The sequence below is a fragment of the Malurus melanocephalus genome, unplaced genomic scaffold (assembly GCF_030028575.1).
Source record: "Malurus melanocephalus ecotype Western Australia unplaced genomic scaffold, MMel_1.1 scaffold_234, whole genome shotgun sequence".
Lineage (NCBI taxonomy): Eukaryota > Metazoa > Chordata > Aves > Passeriformes > Maluridae > Malurus > Malurus melanocephalus.
Genome location: NW_026623466.1, coordinates 143878 through 170769, shown reverse-complemented (window position 1 = coordinate 170769; position 26892 = coordinate 143878). Strand labels below are relative to the sequence as shown.

Here is a 26892-nt window from a genome sequence, read left to right as displayed (position 1 = left end):
CTCCCATCTCTGATTTCTGAAGTTCTTTCTTCACATTCAACCACTTTGCAATTTTATTATTACTCTTTTTAACACAGWTTTTACCAAAGCAAAAGCTGGCCATGAAAATCTGACGATTGGTTTCCAAAATGGGAATGCTTAGCCATTTCATATTGCAAGCTAAATATTATACCCAGCATGCTAATAGTCTGACAAGTCTGTTCTTGAGCAGAGCTGTTAAGCAGATAAACAAACAAACAAATACTCTGCTCATGCTTATGTGCTATACTTTTGAGGTTTGGTTTTTCCTGCCCTCTGAAAATATTTTTARTGAAAAGAATGTGACTTCAAAATGTCCTTTTACTTCTCTCATATAAATAATGTCATGCAGGCCATCCCTCCTCCTTCCCATATGTTGTAGATTTTTAGAATAGGAGTGCTCCATACATTACAAAAAGGGTATTTGGAGTAATTTTAAACAATATTCTGAAGTGACCAGGGTTTAAATTTGGCCTGGGATACTGAGCAGACCACGCTTCCCACACTCTGCAGTTCCCTTGCTTTCAGTCCCTTAGGAGGGTTATGTGGAAGCTTTTCCCCTCCCAGAAGATGCAAAGTGAAATATGAGCAGTCGCTGTGTTCTGCTGTAGCTGGCCCCAGTTTTCATAGGGACACTCATGGAGGCACCAGCAGGATCCCATAAAGCTGCAGGGGAAGGATGGTGGGGCTGGTGCACATTAGTCATCCCGAGTGGGCCAGTCTCACAGGGAGAAACATGGACTTAAGAAAAGCTGTGAAGTCGAGCACTGGGAAATTTTAGGCGTCTCTCTGGAAATAGCAAGCCCACCAGTAGTTAGTAGATTTAAAAAGACAAGTAGAGCAAAAATTCCATAAAAATGGCATTCTTTCTTGCTACTTCGCTCTTCTGCATGCCACATTTTCTGCTTCAGTATATTGTGCCACCATTTTAGCATTGTCAGTTTGCTGCAGAATGAATGGTGACCTGTATTTCAGTGTTTTTTWAAAAAGTTTCCTTCCTCAGATGTTCTTAGTGTTGTGAGGTATTTTTCCTCTGAGATGTCCTTGTTTYTCTCTTATCTTTAGCATGTTCTTTTTGTACCTAAAACCATGCTTCCCTGTCCTTGGGCTTTCACATTCCTTGAACAGAGCTGTGGAAAATGGGGGCAGAGCTAGGAGCAGGCATTTTTCCACCTCGGTGTAAGCCATTTTCCTCTCCTCCCTTGTGGGATGTTAAGTCTTGGGGAGAAAACCACAGGCTTTTGTCATTAGGCTGAAGTCCAGGGTGGGAAATTGGAGCTGGAAATCTCCTGGGCTTGCTGAAAGACTTTGGTTCAAGAAGTAGTAAGGTCAGGATGAGGTCAGTGTTTGCTACTGCACACGTTACGACCCCTAATTTTGTTTCAAAATCGAAACCAGCTTGAGACCAAGCTGCAAAATGAAATGCCTGCGGTAAAGCGAGTTTACAGAGCAAGCAAAAGCCTGAGCACAGTAATGTATTTATAGAAAGCATGTGGATTGGTTAGTAAGGGGGAGAGTGAAGCACAAGAAGAGTTGTGAAAGAAAGCTGAGGCAGTGAATTCTGCAGCATTGCATCCTTCTGAATGCACCAGCAGTGCCTGGCTGTTATCTTCATTACCATCATAAGGTGTGAAGGGGTCAAGAGTTCTCTAAAGAGAATAGTGTTTGGGGTGCTTCAGTTCTGTGGTGCCAGTTTTGAAAGACCTGTAAAGGGATTAATATATTAGTCCAGGAAAAAAATACAAGTCCATCATRTAGGTTTCTGCCTAGAAAACTCAGGAATTGGTGAGGAGAGAGGTAAAGGAACTGTGACTTCCATTAAATGTTTCATTGTGTTTTTATCATTATTTGGGATGAAAGTGAAGAAATTTAATACCTGTTGCTAGAGAGCTTGACTGGTGCAGATAAGAGCCTTTGGGAGTGGTACTTGAGAAAGTGGTTGGGAGACTGGGCTGTTTGACTGGCTTAGGATASACTGCTGGGTGTTACACTGCTGAGTGTTAAGTGGAAAGCTGGAAAATACCAATATTAGAGCCATTTCTAAGTGCCTGTTTAGAAAATAAAGTACACAACAGCTAATTCATGTCTCTACCTCATATAAATATATACTGGAGAGAAAAAGGCTTTTGTTAGAAGTCAGCTGAGGYGAGTTACAGCCCACCAGGGCTGGAGGGGCCTGCCATGCCGCTTGCCTCCCAGCCCTGTGATCTGCATCCTGCTGGCTCCAGCTCTGTTTCAACTGCAGAACAAACCAGTTTAATTTCCTGGACTGCAATCCCCTGCCCCACCCCACGGTTTGCTTTTTCTGTGTTGACTTTCTTCCATTTTAGTGATCTCAATCAGCTTATCATATGATACAAAGAGTGCCAGAAGGAGCTCAGTGCTCCTGGGAGAAATATGTGACAGGAGGCTGGAAGTAGGCAGAGGAAGGAAGGGTAGGAGCTCCCTGCTGCAGGAGCTGGGATCTATTAACTCAGCTCCAGCTGTACTGAGAAACCATACCCTTWCTGTGGCACAGCTTGAAGGGAGATGACATCTTGTTCTTGTCTAGCTATTGTGAGACAAGCAAAGAGAGCTCTTGCAGGTCTGAAGCATCCCTTGCAGAAACCTCAAAAAACTATTTTTTTAACGAGGGAAGACCAAATCACTGAGGAATGTCCTAAGCCCTAAGCATGGGCTAACCCCCTATGCATGCTTGCTTTTACCTAGTAATATATCACCCAGGTGCTAGGCATTGGTGCGTAAAAATTAACTATGCAGTATATGGAATTCACCTAGTCTGACATGTTAATAAATTGTCATTACTGAYTATGAGTTTTGCTAAAGTTAACAGAAGGAAACCTGTGAATATAACCTACTTGTACTTATAATTTTAATGTGGAGAAATAGAAATGGGTTCTAAAATTTGGATAAGAGCATTTTATATTTTTTGTTGTTATTTTAGCCATCTGGAGTACTTGTAAGATTTCCTAGGAAGTATCAGCATGGTTGGGGAAAACCCAGTGGCTGGAGCTCTTGTCCAAGTTTTTTCTCTGTATGCTGAAGGGATGGGTGAGATGCTGGTGCTGACTGTTCTCTCTCTTATTCAGGGTCGCCATGTCAAAACGGGTCAGCTGGCAGCCATCAAAGTCATGGACGTTACTGAGGTGAGTAGAGGAACCTTCTGCTTTATTAGCAGTGTAAAATTTATTAATGAGATGGTAAAAGACTTACCTCATATTTCCGTTGAAAGATATGGTCCTTGTATGTGAATGTTTGCTCTCTGCTTGCGGGACCTGACCTCTCCAGTCCATCTGCCCAAGATTTCTGTGTGCCTGGGGCGTTTGGCCTTCACAAATTGCAGGGCATATGGGTGCATGTTGCGCCCCCTTTTCTGAAATTCCTTAGAAGAGGGGAAAAAGTTCAGATTGCTTGATTCCCACTTTTTTCTCTTAAGTGTAGCACCTTGCTTTAACTGAAAGTGGGGAGTCTGCTTGCTATAGAGGACAGTGTTCTCCCTGGCACATCTGCAGTCTACAAAGGGTATATSTTTATTCAAAGGAATGGGTTCAATGTTTCCAAGAAGCCTGAAAGCAGAAACAGCTGCAGAAATGATGAGCAGATTGCTAACAAAATTCAGCAATGTAACGTAGTTGTAGTAACTGACCCACAGGGATTTACTRTCGAGCTTTAGATGGGAAAGAAGGAAATTAACCCCATCCAAGAAATCAAAAATATGTGCCTGTATTTGAATCCTTAGGTCTTGCAGTTTATRCAGTTCTAAAAGCAATCAGTTTAAATTAAGTCTTCAAAACAGATGAAGAAAATCATGGGTTTCTCCCTGTTGTACCATTTGGGTTGTACAGAGTTRCATTCACAAATTAACACAACAGCTTCAAATTTAAAATTGAATGAGATCCTCGCAATGTGATATCTGCAATGCTTGACTGATACTGCTCTTCTGTAGAGAGGTTGTGCCTTTTCAAACTAAGTTTATTATTCTACTGAACTCCTCAATCTTACATGGGGGAATGATTATGTTAATGTATGTGCATTGTACAGAGCAAGGAGTGTTTGGCAAGATGCTTATAGTAAGCAAAACTCCTACAAGGGTATTGCTGCAAAAATTTATAGTTTAGTGTGTATGTAGGTGCAACAAGTAAAAATGGCCTTGGACACAAGGTCCTAGATGAGTGGTAGGATGCAATGGGTAAACAGGCAGGAGAGGAGGAAAACAAGAAGGCAGGGTTAGGTCAACTGATAGGACTTCAGTCTTATCTCCAAATCTGTAGTGATCGATGGGCAGTGTGACTGCTGCTCTCTAACTGGAGCTGTTGTGTCTGCCAAGAGCTAGATATTCTTGCTTTGTAGGATGGCTTGATAAAGATCAATTTTCAGCTGAAGTTTTTCAAAGGCTGCCTTCATGTGGAGGCAATGTTTTTTTTCTGCAGTTAACAAGCAGAGAAACCAAAGAAGAATGAAGGTGCTATGACACACARTGAATGTTCTTTGCACAGCAAATGTTTGCATTTGTCCAGCAGTTTTACACAGGGCAGCTTGCTGGATTGTGCATGACAATGGTTTCTTCCACGTATTAAGATTGGCTCTACTACACACCCCTTCTGTTTTTAACAGCATGTATTAATTACAAACAGTTGTAATAGAGAGGTTGCACAGAAAAAGGAAAACAATTGGAAAATGCTGCCTATAGTATGGCTAAGCTCATATTGCAGGAGATGAAGTTTTAAGACTTGCTGTAATTTTTGTCTGGTTTTGAAAAGCGAGTTATATGTTGGCACTGTCTTTTATCTTGTAAGTGCAGTGCTTTTCTAGGGGATGAARGGCAGTCAGAGGGAGGAGCTTGGAGATGTTAGCCCCATGCAGCTTAAAAGCATTGTCATTCCTACCAGCGGAGCTCATGTGTTTTTGCTTCTAAGTAAAGAGCCTGCAGAGACTAAAAATGTGTAAATTCTTCCAAGTTGTACTAAGTCAGCTCCACCTTTTAACACCAGGCATGGGTGAAACTGTTGCATGTACTATTATCTCAGTGGCAGATGTGGCCAYAGTATGTTCTTGTCCAACCTTGCTTTCTAGTTCCTTGCCCATTTCCCAACACTTGGGCTCACACAGGTGCCCCGGGGCCAGATGGTGCCTTGGACCAGTGAACAGTCCCTGGTTCCAGTTTAAAAACACCCTTCCTCCTCTCCCTTCCCTGGTTATTTATAACCTGGATTGGTTCATTGATCTAGTTCAGCACATGATGTTGGGAGCTGTTGCATGGTTGCTATAAAGAAGGTGGCATGAGACTGGAAAAGACCTGCTCCTGGCCATCAGGGAGAAGGGGCAGCAACTCAAATTGACATTTCTGCCAGAGATGGCCATATCCACAAGCCACAGTTTCTTTTTTTCGAGGGATTGTTTGATGAACATCACCTTTGCTGGCAAACAATGCAGGTCCGTCCTGGTTCTAGCTCACCACAGAGAACRGGGACAGTGGAAGGAGAGAACATCGGGACAGAGAGGGCAGTGACTGCCACCCTTAGCACTGTTCCAAAAGAAATGCTGAAGGAGCCACAGCCACAAATTCACCTCTTCTGCTTCCTTCAAGAGCTGTGGTTAGATGAACTGTTAATGGTAATACTGTATCCATGCCCATGGAGAAAGAGACTTGAGTGGAAACTTCCACAAAACTGAAATTGTGTTTTTGCAGTGAGTGACTGCTTTGAAGMTGTAGGTGATTTGTGCCTATGTGCATATTTTATTGGCAGTGTTATGCCCTTCTGCTTAAATTCAAGCAKTGCCGGGGGGGATATCTGATTATTCTGACTAACCTGAACTGAGAACAGACGCAAGACTTCCTTTCTTCTGGGATACCTCTGATGCAGTGCTTGCTCTGCCAAATGYTTAACAAATTAGAAAACCTAATGTATTGGCATGCTCTGTAGGCACACCCGGTTTTCACTTTTCAAAGCTATGATTCTGCAATTCACACATTGCTCAGGATCAGCAAAGTTATGTCAGTTCTGGGCTGTGTAGCTTTGATCACCCAAACAGGAGGGATGTCAAAGTCACAGTGAAGGCTTTCCTGAAAAAGTTATGGTTGGCATGAAGAAAATGAGTTAGTATAATATAACCTGTGACTAGAGGCATTGGAAGAAATATTACAGCTCTGTAGTGCACATGGTACTGTGGAAATGCTCTTCATCCTTCTCATCTTTTCTTGTGGTTTTCTCTTTAGATTTTAATTTTGAAAAGAATGGTGGCAAGGATGGGAAAAGAGGAGGTGGGCTGAAGCCTATCAGTTTGATCTTTGAATAAATTATGACTAGTTAGTTCTGCTGCCTGAAACATTAGGGGATGTTGATGTGGATAAAACTTTCCTGCCTCTTTTTCTTTCCTTTTTTCTAAACAAATGAAGAAAATACTTAGAAGACTGAATCTTTACAAATCTTTAGATCTACAGCACTAAAGCAAGTGCTAATGGAACTTTAAAACCTAAAGATCTATGTGTTTTGCTACAAAATGAAGCATAGGTAGATCTTCTTTTCATTTACTGAGGGCAAAGCTGCAGCACGTGTAGGCTGAAGTAATTTCGCTGGAGCATAGAACAAAACCGAAAAGCCCACCAGTCTTCATCAATGGAAAGCTATTCTCATTCCTTGTTGGAATGAGCCCAGTGACAGTAAAAGTGGAACAATGCAAATTGTYAGTGTATATGCTCATTAAAAATCGTTTTACGAGATCTACATATGTAGGATGGATCTCATGCTGCACACTTGTTGTGGGGGAGGCATTATACATAGTCTGTCATTAATCTTTCTAGTGTAAGGCCTCTGTTCCTTTTGTGACATTGTTTTGGAGAAGGTGTTGTTCAGCCCGTGTTGATCCCTTTCACTCACTGACCGTACTGTTAGGTTTCCATGATTGCCATGACTCCTAAGATTTGGCAGTCTCTGTTTAAGTAGAAGAATCTGTTTTCTTGTGAAGCAAATAGCGTTTAAAACCTTAGCAAGGCTTACTTGGCAAATCTACCTGGATCCAAGCTGTTAACTTGCATTACACCCTAAAGCTCGACTCTGCTTCACTCCTTCAGAGCCTTTCCTTGCAGCTGCACAGTTGTTTCCAGTGTCACTCCTGTGTTCTGCTTCCAGCAATGCTTTTCTCTTTGAAAAGTTTAGTAACTGATTCTGAGGGAAAAACACAATTGCTTCTCTTCTGTTTGTTAGATCCCCTGATGCTGCTGCTTCTTCCTCCTACCCCTTCCCACACACACTCTTGCATCYCTTGGGAAACTTTTCCACATGCCTTTTTTAATAGCAGCATTTCTCAGCTCTTGTGCCCAGCGTTTCATGACTTGTCCAATCTAGTCTGTGTAAAATTATGCTAAGTAAACAACTGGATACTGTATCCTGCTGATTTATGGAAGGAGTTGGATTGTTTTTAGTGCTTGCCTGTCTTGCTGTTTCTGTGTGTCCTCTGCAGAAAAATTAACAGCCTCAGACTAAAGTTTCCAGGCCTGCAGAGAAACATGACACATCTCCCATACCTAGACAGGAAAGGTTGCCTGAGTTACTCATTGCCATCTTCCTGACTCTGCTGACTGCTTATTTCTGTTGCAATAGTCCAATCACTTTGATTCTTGTGAGTCTGTATCTTATGGGCTACATGGTGTTATGTAAACTCAGAATTGTGGATAATCTGTCCATTGTCAATAGGACATCTCAAAGCAGTCTGCAGAAAAACTTAAATAGCAGACAAAAAAAGGGAAATATGAAATAATAAACACAAAAAGTTTGCCCTAACTATTATATAATGATCTTGTTTTTTCCCTGAAAATTCAAGGACGATCCATGGATTTTGATCTGTTTGAAGGGCAAAAAATAAAAAAGTCGATACTTCACTCTGGAAAGTTGGGAAATACAGATCCTTGTGGCCCTGTGCAAGAACTGGGTCAAGCCAGCCTGGAGAAGCTGAGTAGGGGCTATCCTTTTAGTGTAGAGATATGAATGCTGTGCTTTACCTGGCTTTACCTGGCTTAGTGCAGCTGCCTGATAAAGTGCTTATGTACCASTCCATGGCCGTGCTCACTGTGAAGTTAGTAAAGCAAGCCTGAAGTCACTGGAGTTACCAAAAGCCTTTTCCATTTCACTTTTTCACAGGAGTCACTTCTTTTTAGTGTGACTTGGGGAAAATGGATCAGAGATGTAAAAATCTAGATTGTTCCATGGGGAGTACTGGCACTCGGCTTGCTTGTCCCTGAAATGAGAGGTTGCTTACCCCTAGTCTGTACAACATCTTGTAGTGTTTGGTTAAACAGTTACCTGGCAAAATAAAGAATCATTCTGTGGAAAAGGAATCAACAGGAAAGCTATTTACAATGTGGACAGCCCTGCTGTCCAGTCTCTCCTGAAGCTGATTAACCTCTGATCTCTTCTAGGGATTAGGTATAAAAAAAAGAGAAAAGCCGCTGGGAACGATATATTACAGGTCAGAGAAAAACAGAGCTGGACAGRGTGGTCCCTTGAGCTGGAACATCTGGTTTTGGAGGAGGTCAGAAAGTGCTACAATAGTCTTGCAGCCAGTAGAGCAGCCTTTTTTTTGAGCTGCAGAGCATTTGTATAATTGACTGTTTCCTTCCTTAATTAAGATCTTTCATCTACCTCTGCTGCATGCCCTTGCTCAGCAGCTTGGCACAGTTCTTCCCCCTGTTTTACCATGGATCTGATGCTGGGAAATTCAGCACTGGGTGTTGGCAGGGTCTGCAGGGCTGGCTGATGTCTATGTGGGATTAGGCTCTGCTGCAGCTCCATGCTGCCTCTTTTTCTGCAAAACCTCTGTTTGGCTCAGGCAGAGGTGGTCCTGTCCATCTTCAGGGTGAGAGCAGAGCACAGGGTCTTGCAGGGGTGCCAGACCTGTCACAACATCCTGTCCTGGGGTGGCTGGGCAGTGCTTGGCTTGCCAGCTCAGTTCTAACAGAGTAGAATGACATTTAGCTCTAAAGAGTCTTTTGTCCTTACAAGAAGCAGTGACATTTTTTCCCCAGCGAGGCAGATGCATCTAACACCTGGCTAAAATCAGAGCTGCAATTTCTGGACGTGATCCAAGAAATTTCCTGGAGCAGTGCTGGCACCAGTTTGGATAAAGGGCAAACTTCCACTCTCTTCATCTCAGTACTCAGGTGGTTAGCAGACTGTCAGGCTGAAGAAGCTGATTTGGAAAGGGGAGGATGTCAGCCTTGATGCAATTGCAAGCAGGAAACTGAGCAGGGAGCTTCACAGGCGGTTTGAGGTCAGGGCAAAAAGCTGTGGCTGTTACCAAGCAGCTTGGGAAATTATACTGCTGGAGAGAGTTGATGTCGAGGACTAAGGCTCTGCATTGCTGTGTCCCTGTGAAGAGCAACTTTGTGCTGATACGTGTGTTTGAGGGAAAAGTTGGCAGAGGAGAGAGAAGAAAATGGATGTAAAACATTCATGCATGCTTGTTCCTCTGTCTCTATTTCAACATAGGTTTTCTCCTTTTGCGAGATTTCCACCTGAGAGGAAAACTGTTTAGATGCACAGCTATTGTCAGTTGTCCTTGTGGGGATACCTCTCTCTACATTTTAACATGCATGTTTTGGAAACCTGCCTGTTTCGAGGGTGAAAGAAACAGATGTTTTCCTTTTGCCACAAAGATCCTTGAGGGCGCCATTGCTGCCTCACCAGCATCTATCAATAGCAATGGAGCTTTAGCTGTAAAGGCTTCATGGTGCTCATTTCATAGGATTCCTGTTCCATGACTTTTTCAGCCAAGGCTGGGCGATGGCATCACACTTAAGGTGAATTGTGGAACACAGTGTGAAGCAAATGTAAAGAAAGCTGTGTATCCTCTGCTGGTTTTTTTTTTTTTTTCATCTGTATGCTTATGCCTGGTGTGCAAGATTCTTGTCCTGTCTAGAAGAAAATGTTTTACCAGTGCTCTGTAAATTGTAATGTAGTTTAGATAACAAAGTCTGAATTATGGCCACATGAAGGAAACTTTGCTGTAGTTTGGAGGGTAAAAGAATCTTCCTTTGTTTTAGGGAGACAGCTTTAAAATTTTGTCTACCTGGCTTTAAGAGAACCAGATAACATTCTTCTGTAGCACAACAGGTGATACTCAGGATATAATCCTCAGCTGTGGCACTGAGATCTGTTACTGCTCATCAGTATRTGAGAGCACTTGTGTAGTACTGGAACATAATGGAAACGGCTGCAGCTGACTTCCATAGGTGGAAGGGCAGGATTACRTATTAAGAAGATTTCTCTGCAAGTCTTGAGCTCTTTGGACAAGTCTGGACTTCTTAAAAAAWTTCTTTCCTTTGGTTTGATGGTGCAGCTGCAGTGATACATTGAGAAAGAAAGAATAAATCATCTAGGTGAATTTGTTGACATCTGTTACCATCCTTGGGGACTGTTACCAGTCCAGGTGGGCAATACTCATGCATTTAAACTCTAATATTGTGCCGATTTTTCTCCAGTCATTAGGCTTGATACCTGCAATCATCTGAAGTCTTGCTGTTAGCATTGATAATCAAGTCACTAATGACGCATGATTTCATACGTGTACAAATGACACAGCTTCCATCTGTGTTCTGGGCCCTAATACTAACAGTGGTGAAGGCTCGATGTGGATAGCATGCAGATGCTTTCACAGTTGAGATATTTTACCTACTGATCATACCTGCACTGACAGGAACTAGTGCAATAATAGCCTGTGCAAATTCTAGTGATGGAGCTTTTCTTCTGAGCCGAGAGGAGCGTTCGTGCAGGTGGCCGCAATGCGGGTGATTTGCTGCTGCCTTCCCTAGTGCTGAACTCTGATTGTCTCAGCTATCTAAGGAGGTTCTACTTCTGATAGGAAACAAATGTTTTGTGTGTAAATAATGGCAAAAAGTATGAGGCTGCATTTTATATAATTTCTGTCAGACACACAACACTGCTCAATTTGCCCCCAGTGAGTCAGACATATTATCTGCTGAAGGAAAACAGGGCAACCTTGTCAATACAGTGTTAGAGTATGAGAGCTCTTGCCAGTTTGGGCAGAGTGAAACCAGTAAGGATTGTGACAGAGCATTGTGCTTTCATTTTAGCCAAGTTTCTAGGCTGAGCTCAGGTCTGCTGTGTATTCTTCCTGTYGGCATAGGCAAGCAAAAGATCCCAGGTCCAGTATAAGCTGTTGTCTTTCAGAAGTATGCTTTAAAATCTGGCKTGAGCATTAGGATCAAAGTCAGGGGAATTAATTCTCTGTTTATATTAAAGKGGATATATCTGCTTGAAATGTAATCTCTCTTGACTGTGTTTAATTGTAGTTTTATAAACTGCACCTGCCTGTGGGCTCCTGTTTTTGYTGCAGCATTCCATATTTTTATCTTRACTTCCTAAGGAAATGAGGCTTCTACTGAGTGTGTCCTGCCTTCTTTTCCACCAAATACCTTTTGGATCTGCTGGTCGACTTCAGCCAAGTTTAATGAGGAGAAATTCCGGAGATACAAAGTCCTGACAAGTTACGTGAAAATTGGCAGGCTGCATGGAGAAGGGAGGGGATGAAATTTATAGCCTCTGCTTTGAAAATGGTAGGCAGMTCTTAGCCACCTTCCATTATCAGTTAGCTGGCCACTGTTTTGCARTAAATCATGAGGAGAAAGTAGATTACTTCATTTTTATTTAAGAAAAAAGTTCTGATACTTTTCTAGTGAGTTCTGCAGCTACAGGAATGTGTGCAGGGTAGCACTTTCAAACTACTTTCAGGCATTTTAAAATCTCCTCTGGTTCTTTCTTTACTTTAAGGGTCCTCGAATCTGTTATTGTACATTTGAGATTATCCTTTGTGATTTCTCTCCCCTTCTTTCTGAACACGCATATATATATATATATATACTTTGTGATTTCTCTCCCCTTCTTTCTGAACACGCATATATATATATATATATAAAGTAGCAATGTTATTCTCCAACATTTAATGGATATATATATATATATATAAAGTAGCAATGTTATTCTCCAACATTTAATGGCACAAAAATGTTTTTTGAAAGTCCCTCAACAGTGCTCCTTTTGCAAGGCACAGTTTAAATCATTGTGCATGGAATTGTTGGCTAAGATAGAATCTTAAAGCCCAGCTCCTAAATCTAGAGATTATTGTAGGAAGTGCTAATGCTTGAGGACCTGGGAATTCATTGTACTCTAAGCTGGCTTGTAACCACCATAAACACTGTCCCTGTGCCTAAAGCGTTCTTCTTCCCCTGTGCCCAATCTCTTAAATAAGTAATGGGAAGCACACAGCTGAGCTAGTGTTAAAAGAGCCTTGAAGATGCTGTGCAGACTGGTGCAGTTGATCAGTGTAGGAGAAGATGCTGTTTATCTCTGGATCCCAGAAGTGTCTCAGATCCTTTCCAATAAGGGCCATATGTACATATCTCTAGGTAGAGTAGCCTCTGTCAGAGAGTATTGGATCAAGTGCAGAGAACACTTTAGATAGATGTGTAAAGGTGTTGTCATTAAATTGCAGAGATTGGTGCTTCATAATAAGCACACAGTTTAGTCTTTCTCTTATTAAGACCCTGCCCCAAGCATGATTAGAGCAATGGGAGTCTGGCCATAGAGGTGCTTTTTCTTGTTGTGATGTTTACTTGTTGATTTATTTAAATATCAGATTTTATTTCTTGAATGTTTTGTTCTGAAAGATGAATCTGTGAGACATGAGCAAGCTAACAGCAGAAGTGCTATTGTTCCTGTGTGGACAGCAAGCACACGGGTGTTATGTTTTGCCTCAGATCCACCAGGTAAAATCATAGTTTCTTTACCCAGCACATCTCTGGTGCAAAGAATGTGGTGGGAGTTCCAGTACCCTCTTCTCTTTTGCACCTCATTCTGTAAGATCGTAGGTGCCTTCGCAAGTGTCCCTTTTTCTGCCTAGTGAAGGGGCGTCAGTTCTGGAAGTGAGCTCAGTTTTTTGTGTTGGTTTGTGTATGAGGTGTTTCTGCAGCAGTTCACTTCAGCAGGAATATTTTCCACTGTAGCTCCTTCTTCCTGAACTGAGTTTTAGTGTTTGATTCTAGATGTGGTAAGAACTAAGTGGAAATCCTAGTGTAAAYGCAGCAGCCCACAGACCTTCAGATAACTATTACCGGCCTGGCAAAACACCTTGGCTCTGCCTGCAGGAGTAAGAAAGGAGAGTGTCCATGATCCCTGAAAATAATTTTCTTATGTGGAATATTGTACTGAATGGAAATGTAATTGGGCRGAGAGACAGAGGCAGCAGGGAGAGAGAGCATCCTGGTGGCTGGCGGCTGCTTGGCTCCCCCTACGCTAACCTGTCCTCCTGGCCAGGGCTGCGGGCGGACAGGCAGCCCTGAGTCACTGCTGTGGAAACACTGATGCAAAGGCAGCATAATTAAAGGAGAGTTTTATTTGTCTTTWGCAAACTTTACCTCAGCTCCCTTTTTGTTAGCATTTATTGTAGTTGCCTGTCTTTGAGCCTGTGAGACAAAACTGTTGTTATAAATGTGTTTGTTGGTTTTCTTGCTGGATTTTTCTTTCTGCTTCTCTTACTATGCTCCTTCATGATAATGTTTTAAATGTGAAGCCTTGCATCAATTATAAAATGATGGAGTTGCACTGATTTATAAACCAGAGGAGCTGCATGATCAAACAAGCCTGCACTCAGATTTGAGTCCTTGAGGGAGATGTCTGTTCCTATGTCAGATGCTGTTCCCCATTTCTGATTTAAAAGTTTGGGAAATGYACCTAGCCTAGTCTTGTTTGGCAACACAAGTTATTACAGTTTGCACTGTTCAAGTAAAAGTGGATGGATCAGCATGTAAATGCAAATTCATTCTCTGTGCCTACAAATGTAAACAAACTGTGTGTAAATTCAGGAAAGGATTTCTTCCACTGGCAGGAAAATAAAAAGGAGGAATAGTTGCRTTTTCTATTTGTAAATGTTCAGATGGCATCCTGTTGTGTTAACTACTTTCTCCTGACATGGGTGCCTATGTGTTCTCCCCATTCCTAGTTACTTCTACCTAGAGATAAGGTTTTACAATACAGCAAAGGTTTTACAATACAGCAAATACACCAAAAGTGTCTGGATGCTGTTGCAGGGACAGTCTTGCTTCTCTTCCCTTCCTTTCCAAGCTTCCCTTACTCTGTCTGCTCCCATCCTTCTGGCTCCACTAGCAAGGATGTATATATATAATTTTTTTTCAAGTGCAGATTAACTGTCTGCTATTTTCAGTGTCACTAAAGCTGGCCAGGGAGTAGGTGAGAGGGGCCAGGCAGGACAGGGAGTGGAAGTTGCAGCTTCTGGAGCTGGCCTGCAGCAGCACCTCCACAAGGGTACAGTGGTGAGGCTGCCTGAGGAGCCCAGGGCCATCCCTTTGCAGTGCAGATCCAGGAGGAAAGCTGGCTGCAATGCCTTTCCAACATCTTGGCTGCATCTTTCTCAGCCACCTGCAGTGACTGCTGARGGACTGTTTGTAGTGCTCCAACCTGCAGATTTGGGAATGAAGAATGGAGTGTAAAGGTCTTCTGCAGGGATTCCCCTATCCTCTGATTCTTTCCATTGTGCAACATGCTATTTTTAGTCTGCTTGCTTGCCTCAGAAATTACTTCACTTTCTGCTTTGGACTATTTCCATAACATTCATTGTGATTCTGAATTCCAATGTTCAGGATAAATTCAGAGCTAAGAATGGCTGGATGGCAAGCTCAGTTGCAAGGGCAGAGCCAGAAGATGTGTRATGCCAGCTGCCTCTGACTTGGTGACCCATGGGAGACTGGCTTAGCTGAACCGCACTGTGGACCRTGCTCCATGTTTGCAGGCAAAGAGCCTTGTTAACCCTGAGTTTAATGGTGCTTTGGTTAGTGATTGGCAAAAGAAAACAACGCTTTAGTGGACTAATCCAGGTAGCCAAAATAGATCTACCTCTGAAAGACWTCTGTTTGCTTAAAGTGGTCCAGAGTCAAAAGCCCAGCCTGCCCTTGCTGTGTATGCTTGGATGGTGCCATTGCTAATTCAGTGAGTGTCACTCATTCTTCCCCCAGACAGTAGTTAGATATGATTTAAATCAGCAGTTTCTTTGGCAATAAAGTACTCTTAAACTGTGTATGGTGTTGGAGCAGACTTTACTGTGGGAAATAATGTTCATCTTAAAATCACTGCACATGACGGATCTAATCATTTGCCACACTGACATATAAAAAATATGGATCTAATCATTTGCCACACTGACATATAAAAAATATCACAGAATCAAAGAATCACCAAGGTTAGAAGAAACCCACAAGACCATCCAGTCTAAATGTTCACCTGGCACTATCACTGTGACCCCTAAACCACTGAACCACATCACCCAGTGCCAGCTCCACACACCTCTTAGACACCTCCAGGGATGGTGACTCCACCATCTCCCTGATTCCAATGCCTGACCACACAAACAGTGATTTTTTTTTTTTTATATATATAATCTGAATCTGCCCTGTCTCATCTTAAGTCAATTTCCTCTGGTCCTCTCACTGAAAGCACAGCAGAAGAGATTGGCCCCCACCTCACCACAACCTTCTTTCAGGCCATTATAGAGAGTGATGAGGTTCCCCCTAGCCTCTTCATCTCATTCCCTCAGCTATTTCTCATAAAACATGTTTTCTAGACCCTTCATGAGCCTTATTGTCCTTCTCTGGACACACTTCAGCACCTCATATACTTTTTATATAGCTAGTTCTGTCATAAATTAACTTCACACAGTTGGTTAATAAAGCAGAAGAATGCAATTCAGTGGGTTTGGGCAAGGTGTTGAGGTTTCATAGGAAAGGCCTCCAGACTTAGCATCTCCGAGGCTAAGTGCTGGATCCAGAAGGTGATGAAGACTGATTGGCAGTAAACAGGAAATTTTCTTAGATAAAAATTAAGATGTTTCTTCTACTGGTCTTCTCTGCAGCTTGATAATGCATGGGATGATTATACTTGTGGGAATGCATATATTCAGGATCTGTATATTTGGTGGAGAGCAGAGATTGAGCCTATTGCTAAGGGTCAGTATAGATCAAAAAGYTGGAGTTCAGTGTTTGGGATTGGGAGAAAGCCTAACATCTAGTATCAAGTCTACATTTTTAGGAATTTTGCCCTCTTTTTCCCCCTGAGGCTAGATTAAGAACCACTCTAGATAGATTGGTTCCTGTTTGGATTAGAGGTCTAATCCATGATTATTTACAAAAATACCCATATTCATCTGCGTTTGGAGGACAAATGGCTACTTAGAGTGTGGATAAACAGTCACAAACACTCTGCTTGGCACAGTTCCACGAGCTGTTCTGTGCTCCTCTGTGCTCCTCGGCCCTCCTGACCTGGCATGGCGGATGAGCACTGATCTCTTGTGCAGGTRTTTTTTTCATTTTTCCTCCTGATTGCACTCTTAAGTAAATGTGTGACTGCTCTGCTTTTGGCCATCACTAGAGGGCTTCAGAGGGACGAACCTGCTTGCCTCCCACATGATGTCAGGAGCCAAAAGTTTCTTCTGAAACCTGATACACAGCATTGTAACAGAGACTTTTGAGTTGTGTTAGTAGGAGTTTACTAGTGTTCAGCAGTTTTTTTGCACCTTCCATTCAGATAAATATGAAAGAAGTTACCTTTCATATTTTTTCCTTTGTGAGCTTTCCCTTTAATTATCTTTACAAGATGAATGGTAAAACAGGGCCTTACCTGGCCCTGCAGGTGGGCAGCTGACACCACTGAAAGGGTTTTGCAGCACCCTGCACATCTCTGAAGGAAAGCGACTGGAAYGTGCAGGTTGTCGCTGTGCCATGGCCACATCTCTGGGCCAGCACCGTGGAGAGGTGGCCAAAATTGGGTGGTGGCTGTTGCATGGGTGTCCATGCTGTGGTTTCTTGGGAAGAGTGTCTGCTCACGAACCAAAGATGCGAGGGAATAAGGGATGTATTGTATGAAAGGCAACCTTTAGCTGSKTGTCYTGCTTTGAAGAGGTTTGCCAGCAARTTGGAGAGCTGCCCTCAGCCAAGCCCGCTTTCAGTCAGGAAGTTTTGTAAGTTATGAAAAGCAGCAATGTCCTTTTTTTCTCAAYGTGCCCTGCCTTTATATGCAGCAGCACACATGCAGTGCCCTCATCCTTCGTGCTTTGGATCAGTGGCTCAGTGTTAGCCCACRAAGACTTGTGAGTGCCTCTGATTTCTCTCCATGGTGTGGGAACACTGAATCACATAATGGCTGTGATTTAAAGACAAATGGTAGCTCTTTGCTACTGATCACTTTGGCTGAAACCCCCAGATGCTCAGAGACTACAAATGGAGCTGTTTTGGGGAGCGTTTTTGTGTTAAAGAAAAAACAAAAGACACCCACAACCGTAGAATTTTCTATTATTATTATTATCAGCGGCAATAGTATTAATATTATGTTTTTCTGTCTTTATAATAGCCTCCTGGTTCTTCCTTTTCTAATTTGGCACACYGTGACCCTCACTTTTCAAGTCATGCCAGCCAGAGCACAGCTAAAAGCTTTTTGTACTGGTGCATCATTTGTTAGTAAACCAGCAAAGACAAGCTTAACCCATTTAACCAGCAATTTCTGTGAGACTTTTCTTTTTGAGTGGGTTTTGGGGTTTCTACATGTTCCTGCTGGAGGGACTAGGCTTCAAGAAACTGCTGGAGTGGAGCCTTCAGCCATGATGGGCTTTGTTCAGATACCTTAGTCTGGCAGAAGCTGATCTCTGCAACATGTGGTCTTTCACCTAGCCGTGTCTCCGATTTGCTGTGTGTGGGATTTCTGCTACTTCCATGATGCGTGGTAATGTTTCCAAACCAACCAGTGGATCCTTGCCTTGGTGCTGGAGCTGGCAGGGGTGCTGCAGCTGTCCCTTTGTGCATGACTTCATTGTCATACAGCTCTGCTCTGTGCAAATCCGGTGTCTTGAACCTTACCCTCTCGAATTTTGAAGCTCTCCAAACAATCTAGGTTYCCTCTTTTGGATGTAAATGCCTTCCCTTTCTCCCCCCTCCTCTTTGGCTGGGCTAATTGCTCTTAGTTTGGTTTCAAATCAAGTGTGATTAAGGGAAGRTTTCTTCAGACTGTCACTTAATCATGTTACCAGACTAGCATAGTAAAAAGTTGCAATATCTGTTGGGGTGAATACCCTGAGTACAGAATTACAGGCCCTTTCCTGCTCATGAGTCATCTTCCCCTGAGACTCTCTAGTGATAGCATTACTTTTATTTTACCAGAAAAATCCATGAGAATGCAACCAGTTATTTATCTGAACAAAAAGGCCATGTTTCTTGTTATTTGTTGGTTTTTGGATTTTTTGTTTTTTAACTTCAGGCTTTTGTATATATCCTTAAGGAAGGCACTGCTTTGGGTGTAGTTCCCATGCAGATGCAGGCTGGGGTCATGCTTGGCACAGGAGATCTGGTATCTAATGCAGGCTGGGGAAACMAAACCAATACTTTGTCTGAGGGAGATCAGATTATATTATATATTGGAGGGTTTCAGTTAAACATGTTACACGTACATTTATTTTACAGTCAGGTTGCTGAGTTTCTCTTTTTAATAGGGGCTTGTGCTACAGGAGTGCGAAGTGCCTGCTTGAGAAAAGAGCCCCTAGAGCAGCTCACACTGGGCTCGTAACACACACACACACACACACACACAGAGGCACACACACACACACACACACACACACACCCATACACACATCCTCTCTGTGTTACCTTCCTCTTTGCACATGTGTGGTGCCCAGCGAGTGGAATAAACAAAGCAAGCCCCTTGTCACAATCCTGAGGGAGCGGATGAGTAGGGTTGCAGCCTGGGTGGGGTGGTGGGTGTGCTTCCACCTCTTCCCTGACTGCTGGTGCAGGGCTTTTTCTATCTGGCTGAGGTGGCCTGGCSTCTCTGGTTTCTCTTACAGGCGTTGTGGTTATGTAGGGCCTCTCACAGGAGAGTTTTGGACTGAATAAACCTCATTTTCTTCTCATCAGCACCCGAGATGCTGGTGCTGGTGCCTGACTGCCTTGTTCCTACTCGGGCTGCTTGCTGCCTGCTGTGCATACACCCCCGTGGTTTTCAGCAGGTCCCTGCAGGTCCCCTCTGCTGCTTGTGGGGCAGCTGTGACAGACAAGGCAAGGTTGGGGGCTGGCAGGAGCCCCTGCTTTTCAGCATGGGGRCAGCAGGGCAAAGAGCAGCTGAGCCTCACTGGGAGCTGGTGCTGGGGTTTGGAAGTGGCCTTCTGTCCCTGAACTCCTTCCCTTGCTCTCAGTGTTTCAAGAGTGAGAGACTTGTRCTGGGATCTGAGCTGTTTGTTTTTAAACTGGAGAGTGAGATGCCATAGCAGCTCTGATTTTTGAAGTGAAATACCTTTTAATAAATGCTTGCCTGTTCACAGCCCAGCAGCAAAAACAAACACGTACTGTAGCATTAGGACCGTTTTATATTTTCTCCAGTCCTATTTTCTTGGCTGTTAATCAAAGTCTCTTTGTCACCTGCSCAGCTAAATGTAAATGCAGCTGGGGTATAATATTATGCAAGCATTTGTTGATTTTATTTATCCTGATGGAGGCAGAAAGGCTTCCCTTCTCAGACAGGTAAATAATTASCTAGCTATCCACAGCTTCCTTGCTCAGAGAGCAGGAGTAAAGGAGAGAGGGTACTGTAACACCCCATTTAATAAATGGACATGAGCATCTTGTGACTCTGTTCATTGTTAATTCACTCCTGCAGCACTACTCAGCTGTGAGGTTTCCAGGCGTGCTTGGCAGCACCAACAACAAAAACATCTGGTCCAAGAATATAGCTCCCTTCTGCTGGCAGCTGCATGAAAATGATTTTGTACATCGTGGCACAACGCCAAATGCACTTAACTTGTACACTAAAGTGCACAGCCTTTATAGAGCTCTGGCAGTGCAGGGCGATTTTAAATGCTCTGCATAAGTCAGCGTTAATCTACCAAAGAAAATCAAAACCTCAGCAACCAGTTTTATAAAGAACTTCCTTATCACACGTGCCCAGACATGGCTATACCTTTGTACCTGTCTAACAGCTGTTCCTGCTGGAACACAAAGGAAAAGCCTTTTGGTTGCAGCCCTGGTTGTCATCTGTCCTCTGGGAAGGTTTGGCACAAACATGAAGGGAAATTTGCCCCTCTCAGACATCCCTGAATTCCACTCGTCAGCAGCCGCATTTGTTACTGATAGAGGTTGTCTGTCTCTCCTCTTGTTTTAGAAAGGGCCTGGCAACTGCTGAAGAAAAAATGTTAACTGTGAATCAAATAGTTTGTGTGTCTGCTGGTAAATTGTAATTTGAGTGATTGGACCTGATAATTACAGACATCATCATCTTGTCAGTCAATTGTAAATCATTCGGTAATGGATTTCCCGTTTTTAAAAGAGCTGTTTTTTTGAGCAGAAGTGTATTTTAGAGGTAAAATACGATATCCRTATTCCTTCTTGCTTTGAAAACCCCTAGGGTTATAAACATGGATCTCATTCATACATGAACAAGCAAATTGGAGAGGTCTGCTCCAGGAAAGCTGCTCTCAGCATACGTATTTCTAGTTACTTATTTTCAGTTTATTCCTGCAGTGTGGCTGAGCATGGTGTTGCTTTTTCACCCTCAAACCTGCTATTACACTATGGRTTTTTGGAATGCTGCAGAAGAGCATGGAGGAGCAGAAATCCTGGGTCTAGCCTGGCATCCACCATGGGCCTGGGTTTACCCTTTGCAGAAGGAGCCCATTCCTTCCCAAGAAGGTRGGAAGGTGGTTTGAGGGCTTGGACAGCTTCAGCAGGTGTGTGCAGGTCTGATGGTGTCAAGGCTACTGACCTGATGCTAATTCTCTGCTCTGTCACTGCTTTGAGGAGCAGTTCTCACCAAAACAGAGAGGGAAGAGATGGTGGAGATTGTGACAAAGGGAGTAGGAGTGAGCCTCCTCCTGCTGGCTTTTGAAGCAGTCTTTACTTGCAATGTTGGTGTAAGAAACCAAAGGCTTTTTGTGGAGTATTTTGAAAATCGAAAATGGAATTCAACAAGTCTGTAGGGCTTGGTCTGGTCCCCTCCCTTCTCCTCATCCCAGCCATCCATGGTCTGCTTGGACCATGGGTGGCTGGTTTATTCAGCCTGTTTCTCAAACACGTGGCAGCAGGCTAGTGCCACAGCTTTTTCTGCAGTCCCTTCTGTCCCTCATCAGATGAGATGAAGGGCCTTTGAACCTCGTGGGTCCTCCCTGTTGGCACCTGGCATTTTGCATTTGCAGTCCCTTCTCTGCTTGAGGCAGGAGAGRAGGCTGTGTGTTACTCACAGAGGCTGAGCAGTGACTAATATTGGACCAGAGGAGCTAAAGTGTTTAACCTTTAGGCGAAGATTACCTGAAATTAAAACTTGTAAGGACTTGTGYGCTCACACTGTGTCATTCAATCGTGTTGGTAAGACACATGTACAGATCGGACGATTCCTTTTATTCCTGGGCAATTTACATATTTTGGCTGCTTCACAAAAGAAACCTTGTGTTGAATAAGTCTGATCATGATCTCACACCAGTCCTTGCTTACAAGAAGTTTTTTGGAAGCTGTAGCTTAGTCCAGAATTTTGAGTTTTCCTTTTGTGGATGGGAAACAAAGCATAGGTTACTGTCTGCACTAAAAATGGGCATTAACATGGGTATTCCTAAGTCTTACCTTCTGTGTTTGGGGATGTGAGGGCTGTCTGTTAGACGTCGTGTCACTTGGCAGATGTACCTCAGGCAAAGGTACAATACTTTGGAAAAGATGTGTTAAATCTATTTCTTTGTAGTAGCGGGCTGAGTGAAGTGTATGTCCRTTTATAGAAGAGGATTGGTGGGCTGCAAAGAAAATGCCGTAATTTTGTTTTCGCGGCTCTTCTTAGTACTAATTTTTTGACAAAATGCAGAGCTTTGTTAGTGTTACAGACGGAGTTTGAAATATTTGGAAGGAAAAACTGCAGCACGTGCAACATTGTAATGAGGATAGTTCCTGTAATTAAACATTAGAAGACCTAGGGAATGTGGACAGCTGAGGGGTTGGCATATGTTACAAAGTTCTTCTTCCACCTACCGATTGATTTGGGGTCAGACAACAAAGACCATAACAAAACCTGTAGTCTYCCAGGAGTTGTTTGCTTGTCTTAACCACTGATGCTGCTGGTGACCAAAGCCTGGATTTATTCTGTCCAATTTTAGGTACACAGTGGTTGTGCTGAAGCCTGGAGTGTTGGTGACCTGGGGATCTGCAATTTAGCATTGGGGGAAAGGTGCTGTGAGGGRCAGGTCTGTCCACCTGAGGTGGTACTTGTCCTGTAGAGGGATAAAAGTCACTGGTGGGACTGTGTTTCCTGGAAGTATGAGATACTTGCGCTGTGGATTCCAGCTGCTCACTGCTGACAATTGTGGTGGTAGTTGTTTGTGCTGCCCTGTGTTTTGGCTTGATTTTTTGTTTTGCTTTGTTTTTGGTGAGGTTTGTTTTTTGGTGTGTGTGTCGCCTTTGTTGTGTGTGTGTGTGTGGTTTTTGTTTTGGTTTAGTTTTTTTTTTTCCTTCTAATTTTTAATTTTATTTCTTAACGCATGATTGATTTAGGAGTACCATTGCCAGTCTGCCCCCTCTGCTTTGCAAATCTGTCTGTTTTCGGCCTGAATAATATCAGGTACTAAGCAGTGCCAAGCTGTTCAGGAAAGAAATGGTGGCATGTGATGGAGTTGCTGAATTTCTCTTGTAAACTGCTTCTTCAGTCCTATCTCTTTTTGATAAAAGATCCTGTGTGAAACAGCCCTGAGAAAAGACCAAATGGGGTTACTTTTCTTTCCTCTCATTTGTTCTGTTCCTGTTTGGGTGTCCATGGTTATAGCTTTTGTGTTTGTTATCCCAAACTGTTGAGATGTTTTATTTGYCTTCTAGCATTTACGTTTCCTTTARTGTATGAAATAAAAGAGGGGATGTAAATAAATTCCTCTTCCCTGATCATCTGCAAGGCTTGTTGGTCAGTTTGTTGGTAGGTTTGAGGCTGTATACTGAGCAATTCTGTCCTGTAAGGGAATTAGTGTCTTTCTGTAATTATAAGTTTTCACGACGTATGTGCTAGAAGAACATTAGTGTTATGCCAGAACTGCTATTTTTAATGTATTTTACTTTCTTGGCTTACATTTCTGCTAATATAATGTCTGTGTGGTATTTGGTGCACAGGAAATCTGCTTTCAGTCATTTCARCCTTTTGTTTCCTCTCATCTCTCAGATGTTTGCCTTCTGCCTCCCTCCAAGTTTAAAGCTTAGTCTCAAACCAGAACTTCAATTTCTTGATGAATCTCTACAGCTGCATGAAACCTGCAGGAGTTGGGAGCCTTTTCCATCTCCCAGGTTCAAGCTGCAGCACAGCAGTATCTGGACTACACATGCAGGGAGGGACTCGTGTTGATCCCCTTTGGGAAAGAGAGCTGCCCTCCAGGTGGGAGTGGTGGAGCTTCACRCTGCCCAGGGCAGAGCAGGGACCAGGCAGTGGGCAAATGCCTCCTGTGGTTCTGTCACCCCCTGAGATGCTGCTTTCCTTGGCATCAAATGCATGCTGAGAACAGAAGTAGAAAAGCTGATGAGTTTTTTGGCACTGTGCATTAGTCTGTTTTCTCTCCAGCATCTACATCTCCTCTTATTGTCTGAGCCCGGAGCTTTGCATAAAGGAGATTGCCATCATTTCTTTCCCTCATACATAGGTTTAACTTTTAATATCTGCTAGGAAGGGCTTGTTCTGATCACGAGAAAACTGAGACTGGATGTAGGAATTGTATAGCAACAGGCATTTTTAGTGTAAATAATAGTGATAAAAGTAAGGGACTAGTCCTTCCCTGTTTTATGAGAGCTYTGAAGATGTCAGTATAAGGCTAGCTTGTTGCATAACTTGTAAGTAATTTAGGCTTGATGAGGATGGACAGTTGAATTGTATAGCTGGAACAAACATGCAATCTGAGCAGGAAACTCTTTTAAGTAATCATGACTAGGTTTGAGGGGCTAGCCTTGGAAATGGTTGAAGGGATTTGCCCTTAGGTGGCTTCTCTCTTGGCTGTCTTTGGAAAAGCTATGGCATCCCAGGGCTTTACTGAGGGAGGTCAGCAGGGGTGCGGTTTCTGTGCCTTCAGAGCAGCTCRTTCAGTGGCCAGGGAAGGCACCGGAGGCACATCAGGAAAGAAAGAAAATATTGTTGTCCAAGTGACTGGCAGAGGAGGTGGTTTAGGGGGAGACAACAGACAAGTATTGTCTTCACATGGTTTTTGGCTCCTTCCTGCCTGCACGTGATTCTGTCTCCTGTGCCTGCACAATGCTGCTACACAGGCTCCTTGGGGATTGCAGGGACCCTGCTTAGGAGCTAGTGCTTCCTCATGCCTCTTTGTCCAGCTAATTTAACTGTCCTCAGTGACAGCACTGTCGTGAACAACTTGGCTCGTTTGCTCTCTTGTTTCAARCAGCGCCTTTAGCATGCAGTGGAGAGGGTGTTGTGCCAAGGGGAGACAAAGCAGCTTCTGTTCTGCGTGTGTTTGGAAGTGTGTTTCTCACCTGCTTGATGAAATGTTGCCACTGAAGGTAACTGAATGTGGTYATAAGGATAGCACTGTTCTGCCAGCCAGTCCTCACAAAATTAAGGTTTTTTTGACCCTTGAAAAAGCTTCACAGCTGTCTTCTGCAATTACCATGCCTGAGCAGTGTTGCCGCTTTGCTGTTGCTGGCAGCATGGCTCTGTGCCGGGAGCAGCAGCAGCTCGCAGGCTGGTGGGCAGCTCACAGTGACAGGATGCCTGCTTTCCAGAAAGCTCAGCAATGGCAAAGCCTGTGAAAGCCTTTCTCTGTGTATGTGGGCAGGGGGCAGAGGCTGAGGCACCCTCCCAGCGATGGTGGGGGGATGCCCATCACCTGCCCCACTGTGTGCTGGATGTCTAGTGCTCCTTCAGTGTCACTGAGTGTGTGGCATGATGCATGCCTTTCTCAAGAGGGAACAGTCTGAAGGCCTTGCAAAAAGTCTGATTTTGAGAAGGACTTAAAGGACAGTGCAGAGAACTTAACCTGCTGATGCCAAGGTGGGAAGAGTATGTGGGTAAGGGGTGAAAAAGAGACCTTGCATGTAAAGTGAAACWGGCACAGGGAATGCTGGGAGTGAGAAGGAGCGAGAGAGGAGAGAGACAGACAGGAGATATATGAGGTCTTTAGCTTGAGGGTGACAAAGCTCAAAGGCTTGTAAAAGACTCAAGATAAGATGGGATGTAATAAAAGGGTTGGAGGCTCTTATATGTTAAGATTTAGAAGGGATTGTATATGGACTTGTTAAATGTTTATTGCACCTCTTGATTAAAGTCTTTTAGTTAAAAACAGTTTAGGCTTTCCTTCCCAAGAAGCCTGTGTTTGGTATTTTTTCTTAAGACCTATTTTATGTTGTATTCCCAATTCYAACACTCCACTGTGGTGTTGGAGAGGATCACGTTTTTCCACGTTGCACTCTCTGCACTGCAAGCTGCTCTGCTTTATACAAACTTCCTACCTTGGCAGTCACTGGCAGTGACTTACCCACTTGGAGTATCGTTTCTCTTGTGGTTTGGTTCCTCCCAAAATTACAGCCTCCTTCCTGGCTTGGAGGCAGCACCACAGCTCCCAGTGCAAGAACTGTGCTGTGTGCAATACTGCCCCAACTTTCCCCGCCAACACAGYTCCCTCGTGTGTGAGAACTTTATTAACGAGTGTATATATTATGGATTCCAGCAGCAGAAAAGGTCACCTATTGTGCTAGGCTCTATTCAGACTTTCTCTGTCCTGGACAGATTCTGCTCCAAATGGATGCTGGCCAGGTCTGGGGTGTAAAGAGGAGGGAGGTTGGGACACTCAAGCAGAATGGTGGTCTGCAAAAGTTGGTGTTGTGATTTGATTTAGCCAGGAAGATTTTTGTTTGTGGTTTTGGTGTCTTTTAAGACTGCTTTTTTTTTTTTTGAATGTGAGTGGAAGGCAGAAATGAAAAGTGAGAGGAAGCAGAAAGGAAAATAAACGGCRTTTCTTTTGGGCTTCTTCTGTTTTTCTTCACTAGTGTGTCAGGGGCAGATGGTGTGAAAGAAAGGGCAAGTTGTCAAAATATTGATGCCTCTGAAGGCAAACTGGTATTCAACCACTCTGGGGGTCCAGGGGTTAGCAGTCCCTTGTCACTCACAGCACTGGGCTGAGGCTGCTGCCTGACCCTCTACACAGATCCCAACTCTCCTGTGATCTGTAGATTCCCAGATTCCAGAAGCTACCACTGGAGCTTATGATCCTCAGAAACTCAGCTTACTCTGAAACCCCAGCAGAATATTGCCAGCTGCCATTCTCCAGGCAAGGCAGCTCCATGGGTATAGGCAGGCAGAACTTTGTGAGCAGCRTTGGGAAGGCAAAGGAAAGGAGATTTGAAGGCTTCCCCTACTCCATTGCTGCTTTGCTGGYGTGTTTCACTTCCCACTGTTTGGTAGTGATATTAATTCTTAAAACCCTTGATTGTATCTTAAAATGACTGGATGTCATTTGTGTKGGGAGAGCTGAGATTTGTCACTATCTCATTTCTTAAATCAAAATGCAAAGTTATGAAGGGACCAAATTGTATTCTGCTTCATACTGATTTAGGGCAGCATATAAATCATCTGGTAGGATAAGTAAACTTGCTCTCCTTTATCACAGAACATTGTCTTGCTTTATCCTTGGTGGACTGTGTTTTCTCATTCACATTTCCCTCATCATATTACTAGGGTAAATAAAAGCTTTGGAARTTGTCCTGAGTTTCTCCTCCTTGAGCTGGCAGAATAAATACCTGGCCAAGAGCAGTGGTCAGACAGATTTTCCAGGTGGGGGAGTTTGGAAAGTCACCAC

The 26892-nt window shown here is 43.4% G+C and overlaps 1 protein-coding gene across 7 annotated transcripts in view; it reads left to right on the top strand.

Moving 5' to 3' along the window:
- Window positions 1-26892, top strand: part of MAP4K4 (mitogen-activated protein kinase kinase kinase kinase 4) — a 162290-nt gene that overhangs the window by 75273 nt on the left and 60125 nt on the right. For all 7 annotated transcript variants that reach the window (XM_057374842.1, XM_057374840.1, XM_057374845.1 and 4 more), the window contains exon 3: window positions 3108-3164. In XM_057374842.1, coding sequence (XP_057230825.1) covers window positions 3108-3164 — 57 coding nt within the window. The remainder of the gene's footprint in view (window positions 1-3107; window positions 3165-26892) is intronic.